A 22,565-nucleotide genomic window follows, 5' to 3' on the forward strand; every position below is an offset into this window, starting at 1 on the left:
ATCTCCTATGAAATTGAGCAGCAAGTATATTGCTTGTTTATCCAAATTTTGTTTTCATGAGGCTTTTAAAAAAAGTTCGAACCTCCTTCTCGATCTTTCCCACTTGGGGCAATAGTTTGCCGTTTCATCATGTCAAATGACATTGACTTGTGAAAATATTGTGCAAGAGCTATTTTCTTCCTTTTCAATTAAATGTATTTGTTGCATTTCTGTTGATGTAGTTTCACTTCCTTGTGAATTTTTTTTTTCTTCTTTGTTTTCGAAATATGAGTGTTTCCTCCGTATCACGTTCTGTTTCATGTTATGTGACACTACTTTATTTTTATAAAAATCCTCAAACTCCTGATTTTAAAATGGCTGTTTTTATTAAATTATGTGAGTTAGGTTCAACTGCTTAACTTCAAAATGGTATGTATTGAGGAAAAATTGCCTAATTTGGGCAGATATTAATTATACTCCTTTGAGCTGCCCAATGCATTCTGTGCTTAATAATTTCGAGTTATTATATAATCTTCAAAGTAGGAATGTTGCAGTTTCACACTTTCTCCTTTCAGTTTGTAAAACCAGGTCGCATTTGGTGTACAAGTGGTTTATTTACATTTTTTAACTCGTATACATTTTTCAAAGAGCAATACTAAGGCATAATTCTAATGAGAAGCACATTCCAGGTGTCATCGTCTGATTTGTATTCTTGTCAACAATGTGAAGCCACTGTTTACCCCATTAACATATGAATAGTAGAAAGACAAGATGGGAAAAGATTAACACAGGTTTTCAGCCAATAGAAGATGTACAAGTGGTTAAGCAACCCAGAAATCAATAGACCAAGTCTTTCTTTTAAAAATTTGCGTTTGGCTATGGGAGCAGAGTTCTGCATTTCAAGTAGTAGCTATTGATACAGCAATTGGGATTTCAGGAGGTGTTTCGGGGTTCAGGATATGTCTTGTTTTGACTGGCTATGTATGACCTATGGGCCCAATATCTTTTGGTTTACATTTTATTGTTTGCATACATGTGAAGGTATCAGCAAGGTCATTGCAATATGTTGTGCCATTTAGCTAAGCTGTTGCGGTAGGCCGAGGGCCATGAGGTCATTCAATGGCTGTTCTGCATTTAGCAAGGAGTAGCAGCACAGCGGTCAGCTTTCTCATATGTAAGATATATAGGGGAATCATGGTGACATACCAAAGAAACAACTGGGGACAGATCAAAGTGGTTGGTTGTGATTTCAAAATGTATTGTGTATCCTGGGACATTTCCAGGCCAGATTAATAAAATTGATGATGGTTTGTGTGCAACGATAATGCTGGATTTATGTGCGAGTTGATTCTAATTTAATTGTTGGCGGTGTAGTAGAATTATATTAACATTTTATAATGTATGAGTTTTTCTGTAAATCATAGTCTGCAACAATGTTTCCATGTCTCCTTATCTGTACTATAACCTAAATCTAAACTCTATTCCAAATGTTCTCACACTGAATCAACTGTGATAAATGCCACCCTATATAACCAGTACAATCAATACATCCATTTCCCTAGTGTTGGTAAAAGCTATTATGTGTGGTAAGGGAGTAAAGGAGGGCTTGTTGGGGAATGTGGTAAAGTTATGTTTGGTAGAGTGACATAGTCTGTAGTATGCAAGCTTATTCGACAAGGAGGGGGTTTAGAAGGGTTAAATTGATAGTGATATAAACTCAATATTTATAAAGAGATCTCCTAGTACCAGCATGTTTTTCCAGACATGATCTCTCTGATGATTTTTGTTTTGTAGCAAGGGGTTATTCAGAAGTTATATATTGGCAGCTTAGAGTTGTACTAGGCCTGCTTTTCTGCTGGGCTCCCAAATAGCCCAGTGAGTACTTCGAAGCGTGCAGATCTTCAAGGCTGGTCTAGGAAGGGGTGTTGAGAGAATGTTTTGTAGTGAAGAATGTGTAGAGTGCTCCTGTATGTGGTCTCCCATGGCTACTAGATATGGAGAATAGCAATCAGGTAGTAGCTAATATATTGCAATGCCAGATCGAGCAGTACAATAGTAGTATACTATACCTGAGACTGAGAACCCTCTACTTTCAAATGGGAGAGGGTTAGTAAGTTCCATTTGATTCTGGACTGTTTGCCAGCCCAGACCGGTCTAGACAATACCATGCTTAGTATAGTAATTTGAGGATGACCATTTTATTAATGGTACTACATCCTGCCTCCAAGAGGGGGAATTTCATCCATCTACCTGTGACTCCAACTTCAGAATTCCCGACCCAAAATTATCTCCCACTACAGCATCCCTTTCTTAGTAAATAAGGAAACCTAGCTACCTGATAGAATCCATGCACTACCTAGGGAGGTACAGGCATGGTTATTTTAGAAGATTTTCTATTTGTGTTGGTTTATTTTAACTCTTGAGATAGCACCAAATGTGATAATCTCTCTGCTGGTAATAGATCGAAGTCTGGCTTGTTAGTCATTTGGAGGATCTTGTCTGCATAGTAGGATAACATAATTTTCCTGTTAGATATTGATATTCCTCTTTTAGAGTGTGTTTAACAGGACACAGATTAGGGGTTCTAAAGCCAGGGTGAAAGTTGAGGAAAGAAGTGGTAATCATGTTGCGTGCCTCCGTTAATCTGAAGAGTATCTGAAAGGCAGCCATTGATAGGGATTCTGCACAATGGGTTGGTGAATAATAACTTAATGATGATGAATGGGTATCTACTGATTCCTAGTCGTTCCAGTACCATCAACAAGAATGGCTATTTGAGTGAATCGAAAGCCTTCTTTGCGTCTAGTGATACTGCAGTAGCTTAGATATCACAGATGGATCTGAAATATGAGAGAAAAGTGTTCTGACATTATTATTATTATGGTAGTTTGTAAAGCGCATGGTTACGCACCCCGACGTGTCCCCGCGTTGAGAAGAAAAGAGAGGCGGCTAGAGCAAGGAGGTCACATCAGTGCAGAGCGGAAGAGGTGAGTTTTTAGTGTTTTACGGAATTTGGTCTCTGAGGGTTCGAGGCGCAGCTCCATCGGGAGCAAGTTCAAATTCTTGGCCGCAAGAAATCTGAAAGATCTCTCCCCCCATTCGAGCTTTACGAATTTTGGGGACAGCTACTAGTCCAGTGCCCGAAGATCTGAGCATCCGCTCCAGTCTATAAGGGGTAATGAGATTGTGAAGGGGTGAAGGCGCCCTGCTCATTATGATGCGATGACACATGCAGAGTGCCTTGAAGATAATCCTCTCCCTGACCGGCAGCCAGTGAAGGGACTTCAAGGCAGCTTTAGAGGGCGATCTTCTAGGAAGCCTCAGTACCAACCGGGCTGTAGCATTTTGAAGTACCTGGAGACGATTAAGGCTTTTTGCTGTAACGCCCAGATACAGAAGATTAGAATAATCGAGTCTGGATGTGACCAAGGCATGAACAAGGGTCTGCCTTGCACTAACTGGAAGTAGGTCAAGAATCTTCCTTAAGCTCTTAAGCATGCCAAAGCATATTCCAACCACCCGATTAATCTGGGCAGTGAATAAAAAGGTCGATATCAAACAACACTCCCAGATTTTTTGCCTGCTAACAAGGCACTGGAGTGGATCCCAGGCATGTTGGCCACCAAGCCGATGACCACACATTCGGTGCACCTCCCACCACGAGCACTTCACTTTTGGACCCATTCAGCTTCAGGCAGTTATTAGACATCCAGGATGCAAGCTCCTGCATGCAGGCACTGAAGCTGGATGCCGCAACATCAGGTGCTCGTGACAGCGAGATGACCAGCTGTGTATCATCGGCGTATGACACTAGTTGAAGATCGTGACTTTCCACAATAGTGGCAACAGGGGAGACATAAAGATTGAACAGGGTGGGGCTCAGGGCAGAGCCCTGAGGAACCCCTTGATCAAGAGTGACCATACAAGAGTAATATTCTCCTTGTCTAACCTGAAAACCCCTGTCAGTGAGGAAGGATTGGATCCACCTGACATGAAGTGAAGCTACCAGATATGAAGCAAGGCAGAAAAAGTTTGTCTATTAAGGGTGTAAATGTATTAGCTATCAGTCTTGCTAGGATCCTATGGTCTTGGTTAAGGAATGACAGTGGAAGATTAGATTGTCCGAGTGCTTCATTTCTGCCAGGCTTCAGCAGTGAAGTGGTAATGGTTCTAGGTTGTGACTGGGAGATAGCCCTTTATCATGGTATCGTTGTATGTATGTTATGGCTGCAGGTCCAGAAAGTCTGAGAATTCTGCTGTTGGGCTGTAGGATCCAGGGACTGTACTCCACAAATGGCTTTTTATCCATGTTTTCATTTCAGTCATTGTAATCTACTCTGCCAGAGGAAATCTGTTGTAGTCGCTGATCCAAGCCAGAGTGATGTTGTGTTGAAAGGATTTGAGCGATGCTGATGATTTTGGCCATCTGGAAGTGCGCAGTGTGGTGTACAAATGTGGTGAGAATATCTTCATATGTGTGCTCAATCTATTTGAGTTGCATAGATATTGACCAATGCAATTGAAGTATCTTAAAGGGTGCCGATTATTAACAGTACTTTGCTTGCAGGGTCTGTTTGGTAAAGTCTGGGATTAAAGCATACAATTTTGCTTGTATTTATCACATCTCCTTTGGCACATGAACGGTAAGGGGTATAGTAGAGATGTAGAACCCAAGAGGTAGCAAATTGTAGTTGTGGGCCTGAAGCTATGTGTGTTTCTTGTATCAATGCATTGTCAATTTTGTGCCGATCCAAGAATCTTAGAACTAGCCTAGCCTCCTTCTTCCCCCGCCCCTAAATACAGTCTGATCATGTCAGTTTCTAATTAAAGTTCAGTAGTATGTTGCCCAATTAACCTCCTAGGAATGTAGCACAGTGGTAAAATGGAAAAAAACAACCCTTCCCACCCCCTTCCACAACGAGCACCCAAACCTTTAGAGGAACATTAATCCTATACTTAAACCAAACTTCAGTTAATAAAAATAAACACATTTTATTGTACACACATGAGGAGGCAGAAGGGATACATTATCCTCAGATAAGGTTCAAGGGTGGAAAGCATCTCTATTGGAATACTATGCCCCCTTTGGGGTGATGTGGTGTGTATATATACCGAATTACTCCAAAAGGGAATAGTGGGGGCCGGTGTCCATCCTCTGATCATGGCAGAGAATTCTGTAAGTTGTTGCAGTTGCAGAGACTGCAGTTTGGTAGTGTCTGAATTCCTCATTAAGTTCCAGTTTGATTTAGTGGGCTGTTGTGCTATTGAGCTTCACTAGTAGTTTCAGATGTGGAAGGGATATTGACAGGTTCAGAATTTGTGCCAGTGCCCTTCATATGTTTTCGTATGTGCACTTGTTTTTTTATGAAGTGAGTGGCATCTGACTAGTTCATGAAGAAATAGGTTTTGCTGTTATATTCCATCTTGAGCTTGCCTGGGTATAGAAAAGCATATTTTTCTTTAGCAGCTATTAATTCTTTTCTTTTCCTTGTTAAAGGCCCAGTATGCCTCCTGCACCCCCACAGTGAAATCCAATAAAATGGACAGGTTATTCTCTTGGAAAATCTCTATTTTAACAATCTAGCAATGATCCGATGTGGAGTGGCACCTGTTCATGGTCTTGGGCTGAGCATTCTGTGTGCCTGTTTGACGATGCAAAAACCAAAGGATTGACGATGAAAGCACATGAGAACTGTTGTCTGACAAATACTTCAATTACTAGGGACTCAATGGATGTTCCAACTCTACCTATTGATGAATATTCAGGTATCCCAATTATGCAGACATTGTTTCATTGAGTTTGTGCTTTAAAGTCTGTATTTTTGGCTTTGATTTCCATCAAGATATTATTTATTTTGATGATGGCTACTTTGGAGTTGATAAAGACCACCTTTGAGGTCTGAGGTTCTCTGTTCAGCAGTATCAAGTCTGCTGGCATGTTTATTGACTAATTTCTTTATGTGATTGAGAGACATCTTTGGGGTGTCTATTTTAGTGTTTATGGCATGACGACAATTGCACATTTCTAGAAGGATCAGTTTGATATCATCATGGATAGCATTGAGGATAAAATCACTGTTGTTGGTGACGTAACAATCATCTGCACAATCATAGGGCTTAGGGTGTTGTTGGTTTTCAAAGGATAGTTTAGCCTGTTTATGTTCAGATTTACTAATTTTATGAGGGTTCCAGTGAGAAAAGCCAGTTCTCACTATATCCGTCATTTGTATCTGTCTGAGTACAGCAATCTGGGCAAGGACCAGGTACCCGACAGCAGGTGCAATATAGGAATGTCAGGAGCTTGTGGAGTTTGAGAATCTGTAGTTGAATCTTGGCCCACATCAGGCTGCAGGGACAATTATTGGGGAGTGCCGTATTCCTCTCTAATCCACTCAGGTGGATTCAGAGGACAGGAGTTCTCCTCGATGGGCTCGAGATTAGTCCAGGCAGTCAAGGGGAGGCCAGAGTCGATGCACAGACCTGGGCAGAATAGGAGCCACATTCCCTTTCTTAAGGCATTGTGGGTCCAGGTTCGGATGAAGAAGGGAGGGCAGCAAATTCTGGCTCAGACATATAGAGATGGGCCGTGTGAGCGGGCACTGCTCACTGTACAGGTTTTAACAGTAGCCACAAATGTCCCTGGGGCCTCACGCTGCCCTCGGTGGTGGCCAAATATTGCCTCAGTTTCAGCTAAACTTCAGGTACCAGGTGTGTTATTGTGCAGCTGTAAGATTGTGCAGGTATTAAAAAATATAAAAGGGGTCGGAATGGGGCCAGTATCTTACTCATCCTCGCTGAGGTCTTCCTCTGGGAGAGAGGCATCACCTATCTCTGTGAGGATCTTTTGTTATGGCCACGTCAAAAGGCCCAGGAGGATTCCAGCTGTCCCACGTACTGCTGGGATACTCCTGCAGACTGGACACCCTGCTTCTTCTGGGTCATACCCGAATGTTTATGCTGCGGCCTGCTCTGTCTGACCGACTAGACAAGCTGTATCACAGCCACACAAAGCTGTCATTGTGGGACCTCCTGCATGAAGACCCAGGTGGAATTCAGTTGACAAAATAAAAAAGGCAGGCAGCTGCCCCCGATCTCTAGGCGTGCCTCCTCAATAGTAGGTCCGGCAGGCCAGTCAGTGGCACAAAATTAAAATGGGCGGATTTCAAGTCCTCTCTGGTCGGCAGCACACCACTCAGCAGGGGCAGCGTCAAGGCAGCTTAAGGGAAGAGTTTGGCATAGTGATGCTGTGTATACAGAGGCAATATGTGTCAGATTGAAAGAATGCGGGGACAGAAATCCCGAGTTGGGTGACAGCAACATCTTAGTTGGTGCTCTGCCACACCCCATAGAGTTTGTTTAATGTAAAAGTCCAATTGCTTACCTGTCCTTCTTTACCTGACAGTAGGTTTGAGTGGAAAGTGTCTTTCTTGTGTGTTTTAAACTGGGATGAGGGAGTTCATTTCAGGAATTGAGAAGTTCCTTATTGTAATGTAGTCCTGTCATAGGCTGGCTCCAGCATAGTCAGAGCCACAGTCTTTACTGAGGGCCCAATTCACAAAGGGCTACTGCACTCGTGGCGGAGGCCATGCAGTCATGGTGGGAGGGACCACGCACTCGTGGCGGGACTTCCGCACAGCAATTACCCATTGCGGAGGTCCCGCCATGAGTGTGGACCCCCCACCATGAGTAGAGAGGCCCTTTGAGTATCGTGCCTCATGTGTTTTGATGTGTGGCTATGAGTGGATTTTGCTACAGAGTTATCAGACCCCAAGCCTTTAATATTTGTTGCAAGGTGGTTGTTCCAATGGCTCTTAGCAGGGCATTGAAACATTTAGGTGCCGATTCCGATCCTGTAAAACCCGGGTACGAATGGTCGTACGTAGCATTTTCTCCCTACGACTCGTACCCGGGAAATCCTCCTTACAAACCAGCAAGTACGAATCGTACAGAAATACCATTTCCGTACCATTCGTACAAAAGTACGTGCGGCGAAAAAATACCCACAATTCCGATCCGGGACATCGCGTACGTGACGTTCGGACGGAGTCAGGCAGCGTTTTACTGACCAGCAAGTACGATTCGTGCCTCCGCACGGAGCATTTTTTACGGCAGCCAAAAAGGGCTGGGAAATTGAGGACGAAGCGAAGAACGAGCACCGGTACGCGACGGACAGCCATGGACCCCATCCTACGTGTCATCCCGGGCCGCCTAGCCTACGACCTGGTGCACAGAAACCCACGCAGATGCCGCAGAAGGTCAGAACACCACCCAGGGGCAAAGGGGGGGGCAGGAAACATAACCCCCACCCAAGTTAAATTGTAAATATGTTCTGTACATACATGACCTCCTGGCTCTGGTCACTTCGGGGGGGGCATGTCCACCACTCCCTACGTACCGTCACAACGGAAGTGGACGTGGACGCGTCACCACGACAATGGTGGTACGGACCGTACCCACGCTGTGGGGGCGTGGGTACGGCCCGTACCACCATTGGAGTGGTGATGGAGGTGTACGCGCCGTACCCATGCTGTGGGGGCGTGGGTACGGCCCGTACCACCATTGGAGTGGTGATGGAGAGGTACGCGCCGTACCCACGCCCCCACAGCGTGGGTACGGCGCGTACACCTCCATCACCACAACAATGGTGGTACGGGCCGTACCCACGCTCTGAGGGCGTGGGTACGGCGCGTACACCTCCCATCACCACTCCAATGGTGGTACGGGCCGTACCCACGCCCCCACAGCGTGGGTACGGCGCGTACACCTCCATCACCACAACAATGGTGGTACGGGCCGTACCCACGCTCGCAAAGCGTGGGTACTGCCCATACACCCTATGAATGCGGGGTTAGGATCCGTCCCACCCGTACCCCTACGGCACCAGTACAGAATGGATACAAGGCGTACACACGCCACGAATGTTGGCATAGGGCCTGGTGCAGCATATAAGCAGTATATTGGTGTGTGTGTATGCACAGGACAGCAGTGTACTGCACCAAGGGGGCGGGTGGGATGGTGGGTGGGTGGGTGCAGAGGCCTCCCAGCAGTGCCCAGACATATGAGGGGTGGGTGCATATCACTCTCATTAGTGCCCAGACATATGAGGGGTGGGTGCAGAGGCCTCCCAGCAGTGCCCAGACATACGAGGGGTGGGTGCAGAGGCCTCCCAGCAGTGCCCAGACATATGAGGGGTGGGTGCATATCACTCCCAGCAGTGCCCAGACATATGAGGGGTGGGTGCATATCACTCCCAGCAGTGCCCAGACATATGAGGGGTGGGTGCAGAGGCCTCCCAGTAGTGCCCAGACATATGAGGGGTGGGTGCAGAGGCCTCCCAGTAGTGCCCAGACATATGAGGGGTGGGTGCAGAGGCCTCCCAGCAGTGGACAGACATATATGGGGTGGGTGCATATCACTCCCAGCAGTGCCCAGACATATGAGGGGTGGGTGCAGAGGCCTCCCAGTAGGGCCCAGACATATGAGGGGTGGGTGCATATCACTCCCAGCAGTGCCCAGACATATGAGGGGTAGGTGCCAATCACTCCCAGCAGTGCCCAGACATATGAGGGGTGGGTGCAGAGGCCTCCCAGCAGTGCCCAGACATATGATGGGTGGGTGCATATCACTCCCAGCAGTGCCCAGACATATGAGGGGTGGGTGCATCATTCTCAGATGTCCACAACTCGATGGGTCCATGAACGCATCCCCAATGTGCGACTATGTTGAGAGTGCCATATCAACACATCACTGACAGCAGTGTCCCACTCCCATGAGGATGGATGTAATTCCCCCACTGCATGACACACCACATGTGGGTGCGATGACAAATGACACATGCATACCCACCCCTGGCGGATGCAGCACAATACACACACTGAGATCATGTCACAAGACTGTATAGTTATGTGAAATCCACTAAACTAAGAGAGACAAAGGGAACACACACTGTCACGCACATTCCAGGACTGATAGGAATGTACAGGTGCTGGGACAGCCACCAAGTTGTTGTCTCCCATGGAAGGAATAGGGTGGACTTCCCACAGATACAATGCCCACAATTGTCAGTCAGGTGACCAAATACCCTGCAGAACAAGTAACATATGTGTGCTAGGCTGTGAGTACACACATGCATAGTGCGGAAAAGGGACCATTTCCCCATGGAGGCATGGCAACATACTCTATACACAAGTACAGTGACTACCAAGGATGGCACAGACAATGCAGCAGGACACATTGCTGAGCAGGCATGGACATAGTTGAAGGGATCCATCAGCCACCAAGGGAATGTAGACACAGGTCAGCACAACAATGGTGCAACTCCCTGCAGGGAAGATGTCAGGTGCTACAGAGGAAGGAACACTCCTTGGGACAATGTCTCAAAACACAAAGAGCATACACGACCAAAGAATCATTGCAGAGACCTTGTGATGCCACGCAGATACCAGGGTCCACCCCATGAGCAGCAGACTACTACATTTCCCAGATACCCAACACATGATCACCACCCCAACTCATGGAGCATCAGCACCAACATCAATACCTGAAAAGCAATTGTGTGCAAAGTAAAAACAAAAAGCTTTATTCAGCATGAAAACAAAAAGTAGAAAAGGACACTATTTACAAAGGCCATAGGCCAGTCCAGACACGATGTCCTGGGGGTGGGGGGGGGGGGGGGGGACACATGGCCACGTGTCTCCCCTAGCTTGCCTGCACATTAGATACCTCTGGTTGATCGACTGGGGTGGGGGCATCATGTGGGGAAGGACCAGGCACCGCAGGGACAGGAGGGGGTAGGGCAGGTGTTGGGGGTGCAGGGACCGAGGACTCCACCACAGGGGGTGGGGCAGCGCCAAAGGTGGAGGTCAGAATTGCGCTGCACACGTCCGCAAGCTCGTCCAGCGTCTCCCCTGCACCCGAAGGAACCACAGGCCCCAAGGAGGAGGGGGGGGGTCGGAGGGATGGGTTGCAGCGCTACTGGGGGAGGTGGTGGACAGGGGGGGGACTCAACTCCCCTACCCTTGGAGTGCCTTGCCCGTTTGCGCGCAGGTGAAACAGTGGGGCTGAGGCCCAGCACAGCCAAGTAGGTCTCCTTCTCAGACTGTGGGGCAGGGGAGCCGGGGGGAGTGACATTGGAGGGACTGGGGAGTGAGGCATGCGGACTACCACTGTGGCTGCGTGTCTGCCTGTGTGCCCTAGACCCAGTGGGTGTGCCTTCTTCACCCCGAGTGTGCGTGACAGGAGGTGTGCGCTTGCCCTTCCCTGTTGGTGTGCTGCCTGTGTCTGGTGTGGTGCCTGCCTGGGAAGGTGTGTGTGTGCTTGGGACAGGAATGGGAGTGGGAAGTGTGGATGGTGCAGGGGTAGGTGGGGGGACGAAGCGCTGTAGGAGACTTACTGCTGCCGGCAGTGACGAGTCCATGGACCTCAGCAACAACCGTTGGTCAGACATCGCTGATGACATGCCCTCCATGTACGACACCATCTGTGTCAGCAGTCTGGTGTGGCCATGGAGGACAGTCAGGATCGATGTCTGCCCCACCTGCAACTGCCGCTGAATGTCCACAGACTCGGCAGTGAGGGCAGCAGGGGAGACAGGGGCAGGGGGTGCGGTGCCTGGCACGAAGGAGACACGTTGTTGCCCTACACGGACAGAAGGGACCCGAGCAACTCGAAGGGCGGTGATGGGAATGGAGGGGGCGGTGACAGTTGTAGTGCTGCTGCCAGCTGTTGGAGCAGCCTCCGCCCCCTCAGGGAGTTCAGCCTCGGACCCGTCTGCGTCGTAGTCGGTGGTGGTACTACCCAGGTCCTCCGCCGCACTTCCCTCGCCCTCCGTGCCCCTTGATGCTGCCGACTCGCCAGGAGTGGTGGCACTGGTGCTGGATCCCTCCTCCACATCCGTGCAGGTGTGTCCCCCGATGATGCTGTGGGCAAGGTGAAGAGACAGGAAATAATCAGTCACCTGTGTACATCTGACACATGAGTCTAAACTAAATGGGTCACAGTGCATATCATGAAAAGCATCATGAGGAACATCTAGAATAACCAGCACATATGTAAGCCCTGCACTCCCCAGTTGGTTCACCCAACATGCCCCCTGAAATAATGAAAATCAGGACACCACAGCAAATAACTGGATATCCAATTATACAGAGAAGCTAGTGTCTGTGAACAGTGGAGCACAGGCAGACCATGACGGCATGCCACCTCCTGGTCACTGTGAACGAAATAGTATTGGTGCACCCAATTGCAAATAACAGACGCCAATGCTGAAGGAGTCCCTTCCCTAGACCTGTGAGTACTGTAGAAAAGCACAAGTAATACTAACTGATCCATTGGGAAGCACAAAATTTTACACAATTGACATATTTGGAAAGTGTGAATGTCCCACCTATGGAACAGAACACACGTGCATGAATATCAGAAGTCACACAAGGAGGTGCACACAAAACTACATTTACACAGTCATTGTATGAGCTGGCCGCCTAATGCCAAGAAGCCAATGTTAAGAAGAAATGTGGTATCAGGAAGTACATATACATGGCACCACGGTGGTCGGGATGACTTGACACCGGTAAGTTGGCATCAGCAACAACCAAGGACTAACCCAAATGCTAACACACTGTGGGAACATGGATATGTAGAATTCCCCAAAAAAATTTGGACAGAAATGTGCCCATGTTCTAATTGTGCCAGCGTGTTCCACAAAAGTGTAAAAGTGGTACTTGTGCACTCCCTTGGGAGACATCTGCCATGCAGGCACATCATTGTCCTTCACAAAAATCAAAGTGAAGCATATAAACTATTGGGACATGTGGACAAGTGTAGTGAGTGCCAGGGCACATGACTTCTTGAATAACAACTTAAAACATGCCACCTGTCACATGGCCATCCGTACCATGATGACACAGTTGGCAACACATCTGACACACTACCTGTCATGTGGAGTGGCACACATGTCCAGACACAGGACAATGCATTAGCAAAAAATGGCCCTGAAATTGTGTTGGAATAAGGAGCACCTGCACTGAGGAGACACCCTGATGTGAACGAAGAATGTCCACATAGATGTCAGCACACACAGACCATTCCACATAGCATCTGGAGTACACACCTGTGCCAATAATGGATGAGCAGGAAACATGTTTTTTACTTGTGACACATGCTGCAAAGCACAAACATGACACCCTGCACAACATGCCTGGGTCACTGCACGTTGAGTGCCTGTCCAGACAATCATCACACACTGGTCAGACCTGGCAAGGAGACATAAGGTTTGGACATGCAGTCCTTGCCCGCAAAAACACCCCATACCTGAGACAATGTGATTGAGACAGTTCAAGAAGTGACACCTCTCAATCTGGGTTTAATAAAAAGTGCATCAGGAAATCCTAAATGTACTCCACATCACCTCGTGAGGCTGCCAACACATATTTGTGACAAAAAACCTCAACAGATTGTTGTACATAGACACACAGGCACTGGCCAGTGTGAGGATGCAGAAGCAAAATGGGGTCAGCCTGTACAATGGGCACATGTAGCACACTTTAGATAAATACAAATGAGGCCAGGGAACAATGCCACAGAGGCAAAACTATGCTGAACACATTGAGAATGGGCACAGTGTTGGATGACACACATTATACCGAGGCAAGGGTGTCATAGGGTACTGTAGTGGGCACACTGGTCCATGGTCCTGGAATTATCTGACTGTAACATGAGCTGCCGTCCCGGCACTATGCATATCTCCCACTCATGCACATCATGTCTGAGGCCACAACATCGGTCATGCATGCTGAAAGTCTGTCCATTTGAACACTCACACTCCTATGTTGAGACTCAGCATCAGTGCCAACTGATATGGACCCCCATATGACTGGACAGGACAGGACAGGGCACAGGCAAGGAAACAACACATGTCTCCGACCCCACCCCCACATGATGCAGACAGCAATGTGCACTTGGATTAACTGCCAGCCTACATGACCATGTGCAATAGTGATTACACACAGACCAGGGAACACATGTCAAGGAGGGGAAAGGAGGAAGAACAGCAGCGGATGACTTTGGGGAACAGAAAATGCAATGCACATATTAACCCTGGCAGTGTAGCCATGCGACTGAGCACTTCCTAAAGCTGGTGACACACAACAAACACACATGTACCTACCCCCTTGCTGCTGCTGCTTCGCCTGTAACCGCCTATCCATGTCAGGGAAGACCACCGCCAGGACACGCTTCATTTGGTGGGTCAGGCGCCCGCGGTTCTTGCCTTCTGGTGAGTCACCCAGCAGGACCCGGGCGATCCTCCTGGTCCAGCACCGGATGTCCTGCCAGCGTTTCCTCACCTGTGCCAGGCGCCGACTGCGACCTTCCACGGAGATCACGGCCCTGACGGCCCACTTCCATATCTTCCCCTTCTCGTAGGCGGTTACCTGTGAGGATGCCAAACTGAGAATAGATCACTACACCTGCTCCATGTCACAGAGACACACATTAGAACATATTTGATTTGTTGAACAGGGCATAGTATGCTGCAAAATAATAGCACCTTTGTCATAGGGACATTGGCCTCTGTGTAAGGCCCAACGCACTACATGGCATTGGAAGTACACAGGTGGCATGAGGGGTGCGACACACTCCCTGATCATGGCACACACTGTACATCACAAGCAACACAAAGCTCATGGCCAGCACCTCCAAGCAGTCACATGCCCCAGGCCACTGACCCAACATCAGCAGACTACACAGACACACACAGGCACAGATCATTCACCTGCCAGTGGCAACAGCAGATACAAACCTCACTCTGCACATGTGCCACTTGCCTGGGGGGGTGTCACAGGTGTGGGGCTAGCCCAGCAAGTCAGACACACAGCAAGGATCACTTCTCACATCAGATGAGTAGAGCTGTTGCCTCCTCCATGCAGCTGTGGTGCAACACTCCACATAGACACTCACCCACATGACAAGGAACATTTACACACATCAATGTCCAGATCATTTGGACACTCTCACCACAGCTCAACTCAACTCACACACATCTGTGGGTACAGTCACCTGTCACACGGGGGGAACACTGAATCACCTCAGGACTATAGAACAAGAAGGGCCAAGAGGATTAGCTATGCTGAATGTGCCATGCAGCATGCAGTGAATGTCACAGTAAGCACAATGCAAGTGAGGAGTGCTCACATGAACCACATCATGCTCTGCATGACAGACATGAGCCATATGAGCCTACGCCAACACTACCATAGTGCTACGGGCCGTACCTGCGTGAGTACGGCCCGTAGCACTATGGCGTACGCCTACGCCAACACTACCATAGTGCTACAGGCCGTACACGCGGGTACGGCCCGTATCTCTATGGCGTACGCCTACGGCAACACTACCATAGGGATAGGACCAGTGTGTACACGTACGTGTGTACGGTCTCAATCACTCGCCTGGTCTGCCCATGGGCGTTGTTGTAACGGTGATCTGCAGCTGTTCTCGGTCCATTTGGCGATGGATTGGTCTTATTGTGTCACATGTCCATTGTGAGAGTGGGTAAATCCGTTGCCTGCCCCGGGGGGGTGTGCTTGTGTGAGGGGGGTGTGTGACCGGGCCTGCTGTTGCGTGTAGTGTGATTTGTCATTGGGTCTCCCAGGTGATGTGTCTGTCCCCTCATGGTGCATGCTGGCATGACTGTGAGTTTGAGTGCCTGTGCTAGATATCTGAGCTTGTGTAGTTGGTGTTTGAGTGTACAGTGGTCACAGGAGGGCCTTGTGCTGCATACAGCAGGGCCAAGTGTCAGCTACCTTGTCAGTACTTTGCCAGTCCCTGTGTATTGGGCATGGTGCATGGGTATGTACCTAGGCCATATGGGCTGAGGGCATTGGTGTCTGCTTCTGAGTTGCACAATGTGTTGTGTGAGCCCCACCCTCCCAGCATCCCGGACATCCAGTCTTGGGTTTGTGGTTGGTGTGGCCTGGGACATGGCATTGCCTTTATTTGTGAATGGGGCATGGAGACGTTAGTGGCATGAGCGTGGTTTTTGTGTGTGGTTGTGTGCGGTGAGGGCTTGGGGGAAGTTGCGTGCATTTTGTGTATTTGTGGTGTGGATGGCATTCCCCCCATGTTACGTGAGTTGTTTGTGTACTCACCAGGCTCTGCGACTCCTTCGACTCCGTGTACTCCCACCGGCGGAAGCATGGCCATCAACTTCTCCTCCCAGGGATGGTAATGTACGGGTCTACGGGGCAGCCCGCCTCCAGTGATGTTACTCTGGGCGTATTCCTCGTTCATTTTCCTCTTGACTGCCCTGCGCAGATCGTACCACCTGGCTTGGCATTCATGCCTGGTCCTTCGGATGGGCGCAACAGCATTCACCTTATCGACAATCCTCTGCCACAGGCTTGTTTTTTGGGCTATGCTGGTCTGTCTGACCAATGTTCCAAACTGCTGTGGCTCGATGATGACTTTGTTGACGAGGAGGTCCAGCTCCGCCCTTGTGAACTTTGTATTCTTGTCTATGGGCATGGTGTGGGGTGTGGGGTGTGGGTGTGGATGGTTGTGGGTGTATGGGTGTGAATGTGACGGTGTGTGTATGAACGTGAAGAGGGGGTGTTTGTGAATGAGGTTGTGTGAAGGTGTGTAAGTGAAGGTGTAGTTAAGGTGTAAGTAAGGTGCAGTTGTTTGTCTGTGGGGTCTGTCAGCAGTGGGTCTGTTGCAAAGGCTCATGGGTTGTGTGTGTGGGCCCTTTTTATTGGTCCATTTGTGGGTGTGGCTGGGTTTGAATTTGTGGTGGGTGTGTTATAAGAGGTGGTTGTGATTTAGGGCCTCTGTTTGCCTGTTTGGATGTGCCAGGTCAGTCATGGAGATGTATTTTGTCATGTTGACGTGTTTTGTGGTGTTGTGCAAGTCGAATTGACCCTCCTTGTGCTGTTTTACAGTGTCCTGGTTCTGTACGAGTATTTTTTGCGTAGGTAAGGTCCGTACATGCGCGATGCTGGGTGAGGGTGCTGGGGTACGGTGTTGGGGTACGGTGCGTACAGGTACGGGGCTGGGGTACAAGCCTGGGGTGCGTCGCGTACAGGTGGGGGGCTGTGCTACGGTGTTGGGGTACGGTGCGTACAGGTGCGGGGATGTGCTAGGGTGTTGGGGTACGGTGCGTACCGGTGCGGGGCTGTGCTACGGTGTTGGGGTACGGTGCGTACAGGTGCGGGGATGTGCTAGGGTGTTGGGGTACGGTGCGTACAGGTGCGGGGCTGTGCTACGGTGTTGAGGTACGGTGCGTACAGGTGCGGGGCTGTGCTACGGTGCGTACTGGTGCGGGGATGTGCTACGGTGTTGGGGTACGGTGTGTACAGGTACGGGGCTGGGCTACGGTGTTGGGGTACGGTGCGTACAGGTACAGGGCTGGGCTACGGTGTTGGGGTATGGTGCGTACAGGTATGGGGCTGAGAGGCGGGCCTGGGGTGCGGCGCGTAGAGGTGGGGGGCTGGGGTACGGTCCTGGGGTACGGGGCATACAGGTTCGGGGCTGGGAGACGGGCCTGGGGTGCGGCGCGTACAGGTGGGGGGCTGGGGTATGGTCCTGGGGTACGGGGCGTACAGGTGCGGGGCTGGGAGACGGGCCTGGGGTGCGGCGCAAACAGGTGCGGGGCTGTGCTACGGTGTTGGGGTACGGTGCGGAGGGGGGGGGTATGGTGCTGACATACGGGGGTACGGTGCTGACATGTGCGGGGTGAGGGGGGCTGTACGACTCGTATCCGGGCACAAGTTTAGCCGTGTACATGTGTGCTACAGCGTTCGCTCCGTACGGTGCCTTTTTCATGCGGTTGTGTATTCGGACAGGCGGTACGGATCGTACTTGCGCGCTCGGACTTCTGTTTTACGATTTGCACGTAAAAATGTCCGGCTCCCTATCGGACACTTTTCCCGACGCTTTTCGGAGGTAAAAATTTACGGCTCCCTCTCGGACCATTTTCCCGACGCAATTCGTATGTATTTTTCACGTATGACTCGTACTATGCAGTTTGTACGGTACTTGTACGATTCGTACGTGAAAATATAGGATACCAGTCGTACGCAAATTATTTTACCCGGATCGGAATCGCCACCTTAGTGCGGAATTTATATGTTGGCAGAAAGAGTACTCTGTCGCAACGACAGCGGAGTTCCCTTGCTGCCAACATAAAGGCCCACCCGATTTAAATGCGGGCAGACATTTGGTATAATGACAACAGAGACTACTCTGTTTCTGCTGTGATTAAACCCCCTGATGGAGTAGGGGCTGTAGGAGATTGCCTTGTATGTCCACCCACCTAATTGTGATGGCCGGACATAGAGGTCAGTTTTCACTGCTTGTTACCACCAGAACAACCCTGGCAGTTAAGCAGCAGTGAAATCTGAAAAACACACCCCACGCTATAGGAGATAGCTCCCATGTCGAGGTTGCTTGCTTTTTTTTCTTTTAAAAAATAAAATCCTGCTTTAGGGCTTTGTTTTTTATTATAAAAAACAAACGTGAAAATTTGACGAACAGCTCTGTCATGTTGACAGAGCCGTCCATGAAACCTTCAGTGCATTTGCAGGAACCACTGCGAGGGCAGCTTCCTGGAAATGCTAGATGAACGCTGGCCCGACAGACATATTTAAATACGGCGGGGCAAGTACCCTTGGCATGGCAATCGTGAATGTACTCCACAATCCCGATAGATAATACTCTGTCCGCCAATATAAACCAAGCCATAGTCTTAACTTTGTATTAAGTTAAGGTTGCGGCTAGATGTCTTGAAAGCTTACAACAGGGTGGACAGACCGGTCCATATCAAACATGCATCTTGTGTTTGTGGTTAGGATATTATGATATACTGGCTGCAGTGTTTGGTCAATACTGAACTTTTGTTTGAGTGGAGGAGGGTTTGTATGTTTTGTGCTTGACCGTTTTGAGGCATGCTAGTTGAGTCATTGTGTTCATGTTAAATGAGTGGCATATGTAACTTTGCAGGTCTAATGTGGTATGTGATGATTTTTATGTTAATGCGGTTTGTCTTGTTTAGTCTGCATTGTAGATTTGCACATGTAATGCAGTTATTAGAGGTTATCTGTCCACTGAAGTTTCCATGTAGCTAGTTTTCATATGTTTTGTTGCTGTATCCAGTGGTTCCTTGCAGGTGGCAGAAGTGCTATACTTTGTGGAGTTTGTAGGAAGGGATCAATGTGGCATGCTGCCTTGCAGTGTCATTGTTTTAGTCTTATAATTTGTTTTTCTGTAAACTTTATTTTTCAGTTTTTGTATCATTTTACTGTAAATAAACAAACTTGAACAATCCCATCACGGTGTCCGAGGACAGCATACTTCCATTCCTACATGTTTGTCTCTTAAAGCAGCATGCAGGCCTTGTATTTACAAATGTACGAGCAAACCAGGATATAATGTCCATAGAGTCCCCACCCTATTCACTTATTAGCCACCTTCTACATCATCCCGTATGTCAGCAGTTATTAACCAGTTCAGTAAAAAGAATTCTCTCACGTTATCTTCATAGCGCAGACCACTATGCCTCTGCCTCTCAGGAGCTTCCATTTTAACATAGGCATCTTCTAGGGCATCATCTATAGTGTTGATCATGTCTGCCCAATTTGCAAATCAACCCCTGCGTACCCATACTGTCTAACCTTTTCTTTCGTATTTCCTCTTCAGTCATCCACTCTTTGAGAAATTTTTCACAGCTACCTCCTTGCCACACCCTAGGGGACATCAATTCAATGGCTATTCAGCGTTTTGCATGCATTTAATTTACGCTGCATCTTTATTTTCTTGAGGCTGAGGATAAGACCTAACAGTGTTTCACTGTTGTCTTTAATAGTATGACAGTCATTCGTCTAAGGTGGGGGACCACCTCACATAAATAATCTACTACCACCTGACAGTTCCATACTATATGTGCAAAGCCTGCTCCAGTATCTCCACATTTTTGATAGTTTGACAGCCTATCAGGATAGATATTTTGCATTCTAGTAGCTGTAAGGTATGTGCGATAGAGAAATTCTAAGCCTTGTTAGTCTTTCTTATCCTCTCTAGTTGTTATGTTACAATTTTGGGTTCATAGTGGGTGATTCAGAGAGAGACCTGAGCAAAGTTACTGTTGAGATTTTATCTCCTTGTTTGGCCTTTGAATGTGTGAGGGTTGTGGTAATAAATTAATTTTCATACTCTTGAGTGTCTAATTATGCTATATTTACGGTTAAAAGGTATTTACAGTGGTTACTCAAATTTAGTTTGCTTCAGTCCTTCCCCTCCAGAGGATGAAAACCCACCTGCCCTGTCTGACTTTACCCATCAGTATGGGTATCTGGTTGGAGAAGAATAGTCTGTGGAAACGAAGTAAATGAGGGTATCAGTGAGTAACTGCGAGTCTCCCCTTTAAAGGTGTTTTTAGCGTTGTTAATTGAATGTCCTGGTATGCTATCCTGCTGCCAGGACATACCACAAGTCTTAAGGAATGTGATTGTGATCTACAGGCACAATGTTCAATGCTGCGAGTAGCAATGTGGTGATGAGAATGAACCTAGATACTGAATGAGTATTCCATAGGCCAGTATTCATTCTCCTTTGACTTGTGTTTGTTTGGATTTCAGCTAGTACAACGAGAGGCTGTGGTGTGTCACTTGGACTTGGAAGACGCTGAGAGGAAGGAATGGCTGGTGAGCAGCTCTGACGACCTACCTGATGAATTCTTTGAAGTCACTGTGGATGATGTGCGAAAGCGACTGGCACAGCTCAAAAGTGAACGGTGAGAATTCATCTACTACACCCCTGATCAGAGTGCACTTCCGATTCTGCCCTACTCTTCACAGCCAATAATGACCGCTTTTCTCAGCACCCGCGCTGCTATTTTGCCATCACAGAAACCAGTCTTTGCTATGCACTCCTGGTACCACTCGTTTGTTATAGGCCCTTTCCTGCCTCCTGCTTCCAATACTTCTCCATTATAATATGGACCTGTTCTGTTTTACACCTTCAGTACCCTCTCCAGCTTTAGTACATCAACTGCCTTTCTGCATTTATATAGTGCGGCTACTCACCCATAAGGGTCTCAAGGCGCTTTGGTACCTCACAGCTGTTGCAGGCATTCCACCAGCCTCTTCCCCCTCAGATGACTCTTTTTTATTTTTGGACATTTTATGTAAGTATGAACAAGACCACAGGGAGTATCAGAGCACTAGTTTATAATACAGTAAATGCATGCGATAACTATGGAAAGGATGCCACGGGTATTGCAGGATAATCTGTGAGCTTGCAGTATCACTGAATCACAAACTCCAAGAAAAGTGAATGAGAAACAAAAAGGTATAACATATAGTCAACAAAGTTGTATTCTACGAAACAAGCAGTTCTTTGGTCTTGGAGGTATTCACTCACCTAAAAAATGTATTTTAAAAGAGACAGGCAATACATCGAAGTAGAGGAAGAGGGTCGTTGCATATTATAGTATTTATCAATCAGGTCAGGTTTCAGTAGTCACTTAAATAAATTGAAGGGATTAAGCAATCTAATGCACACTTATTAGGATTTTCATATCTTAGATGTCTACCCTAATAACTTTTATCTAGTGAATTTGTTTTTAACCCATCTGGAAGCCCTGGAGATGTTAAGTTTTTATGGTTTATTTTGATTCCACCTTTTATTTAGCCAGTTTTATAAATGCATCTTTTCTTCACTTGTAAGCATTTTAAGTAGATGAGGAGTGTGTGAATTGGTCATGTTTTGTGAGACTTTAATGCAAAATTTGGCTGCAGCATGCAGGATATCCTTTAGAGATGAAGGTTCTTCCGTGGAAGTCCAAGGAGAAGGTCATTGCCATAGTCAATGCAAGAAAAGACACAGAATTGCAGTGCACATTATAAAATCAATAAGAGGTAGGAAGGTTTTGCAGTTACTGAGTATATTGAGATGGAAAATGCCCCTTCAGCTAGATTCTAAATTTGGCTCCAAGGTTAAGTCTTCTGTCTAATATGATTTCTGTGGATTTGGCGGATTCAAAGTTTTGAGGGTGAAAGCCTGCAAATCAGATCACATGCTGTTTTTGTTTAGATAAAAGTCAAGTTTTGGTTAAAAGATATTCAAATTTGTTTAAGTTCATTTCTTTTTAAGGGACCACTTTTTAGCCATTCTCGAATCTTGATTTATTTAACCATATTTTGTGATCAGAGTTGGTGGAGACACAACGGTATTACTGGATATCATCTGCATATAGATAATCCCAAATCCCTAGCTTAGTAATGACCCAGGGGAGTTCAACATAAATAATGAAGAGTAAGGTTGCCAATGGGAAGCCCTGAAGCACATCACAGGTAACTGGAGTTGGTACAGAGAGAAACTCCACCAATTTTGCACATTGATGCCTGTTTGCAAGATCGGATTCACATCATTGTAATAGCATGCTTTTTATTCTGTCTCGTTCTTTGAGCAAGTATTATTGGAATTTATGGTGCATAGTACCAAAGTCTGAGGATGGGCCTAAAATAATTAAGCCTTTGAGGCATATCCTACTACATCAAATCCACCCTTGATGTTTTGGTGCTGTGTCCTGAGCGGGA

At 47.5% G+C, this 22,565-nt stretch overlaps 1 protein-coding gene across 1 annotated transcript in view; it reads left to right on the forward strand.

Annotated features, from left to right (window-relative positions):
- The window catches only part of ASPSCR1 (ASPSCR1 tether for SLC2A4, UBX domain containing), an 837,953-nt gene that overhangs the window by 361,998 nt on the left and 453,390 nt on the right, over positions 1–22,565 (forward strand). Inside the window, exon 8 of the mRNA XM_085617557.1 lies at positions 20,604–20,758. Within this exon, the coding sequence (XP_085473683.1) occupies positions 20,604–20,758 (155 nt within the window). The remainder of the gene's footprint in view (positions 1–20,603; positions 20,759–22,565) is intronic.

This window comes from Triturus cristatus, chromosome 7 (genome assembly GCF_964204655.1).
Source record: "Triturus cristatus chromosome 7, aTriCri1.1, whole genome shotgun sequence".
Lineage (NCBI taxonomy): Eukaryota > Metazoa > Chordata > Amphibia > Caudata > Salamandridae > Triturus > Triturus cristatus.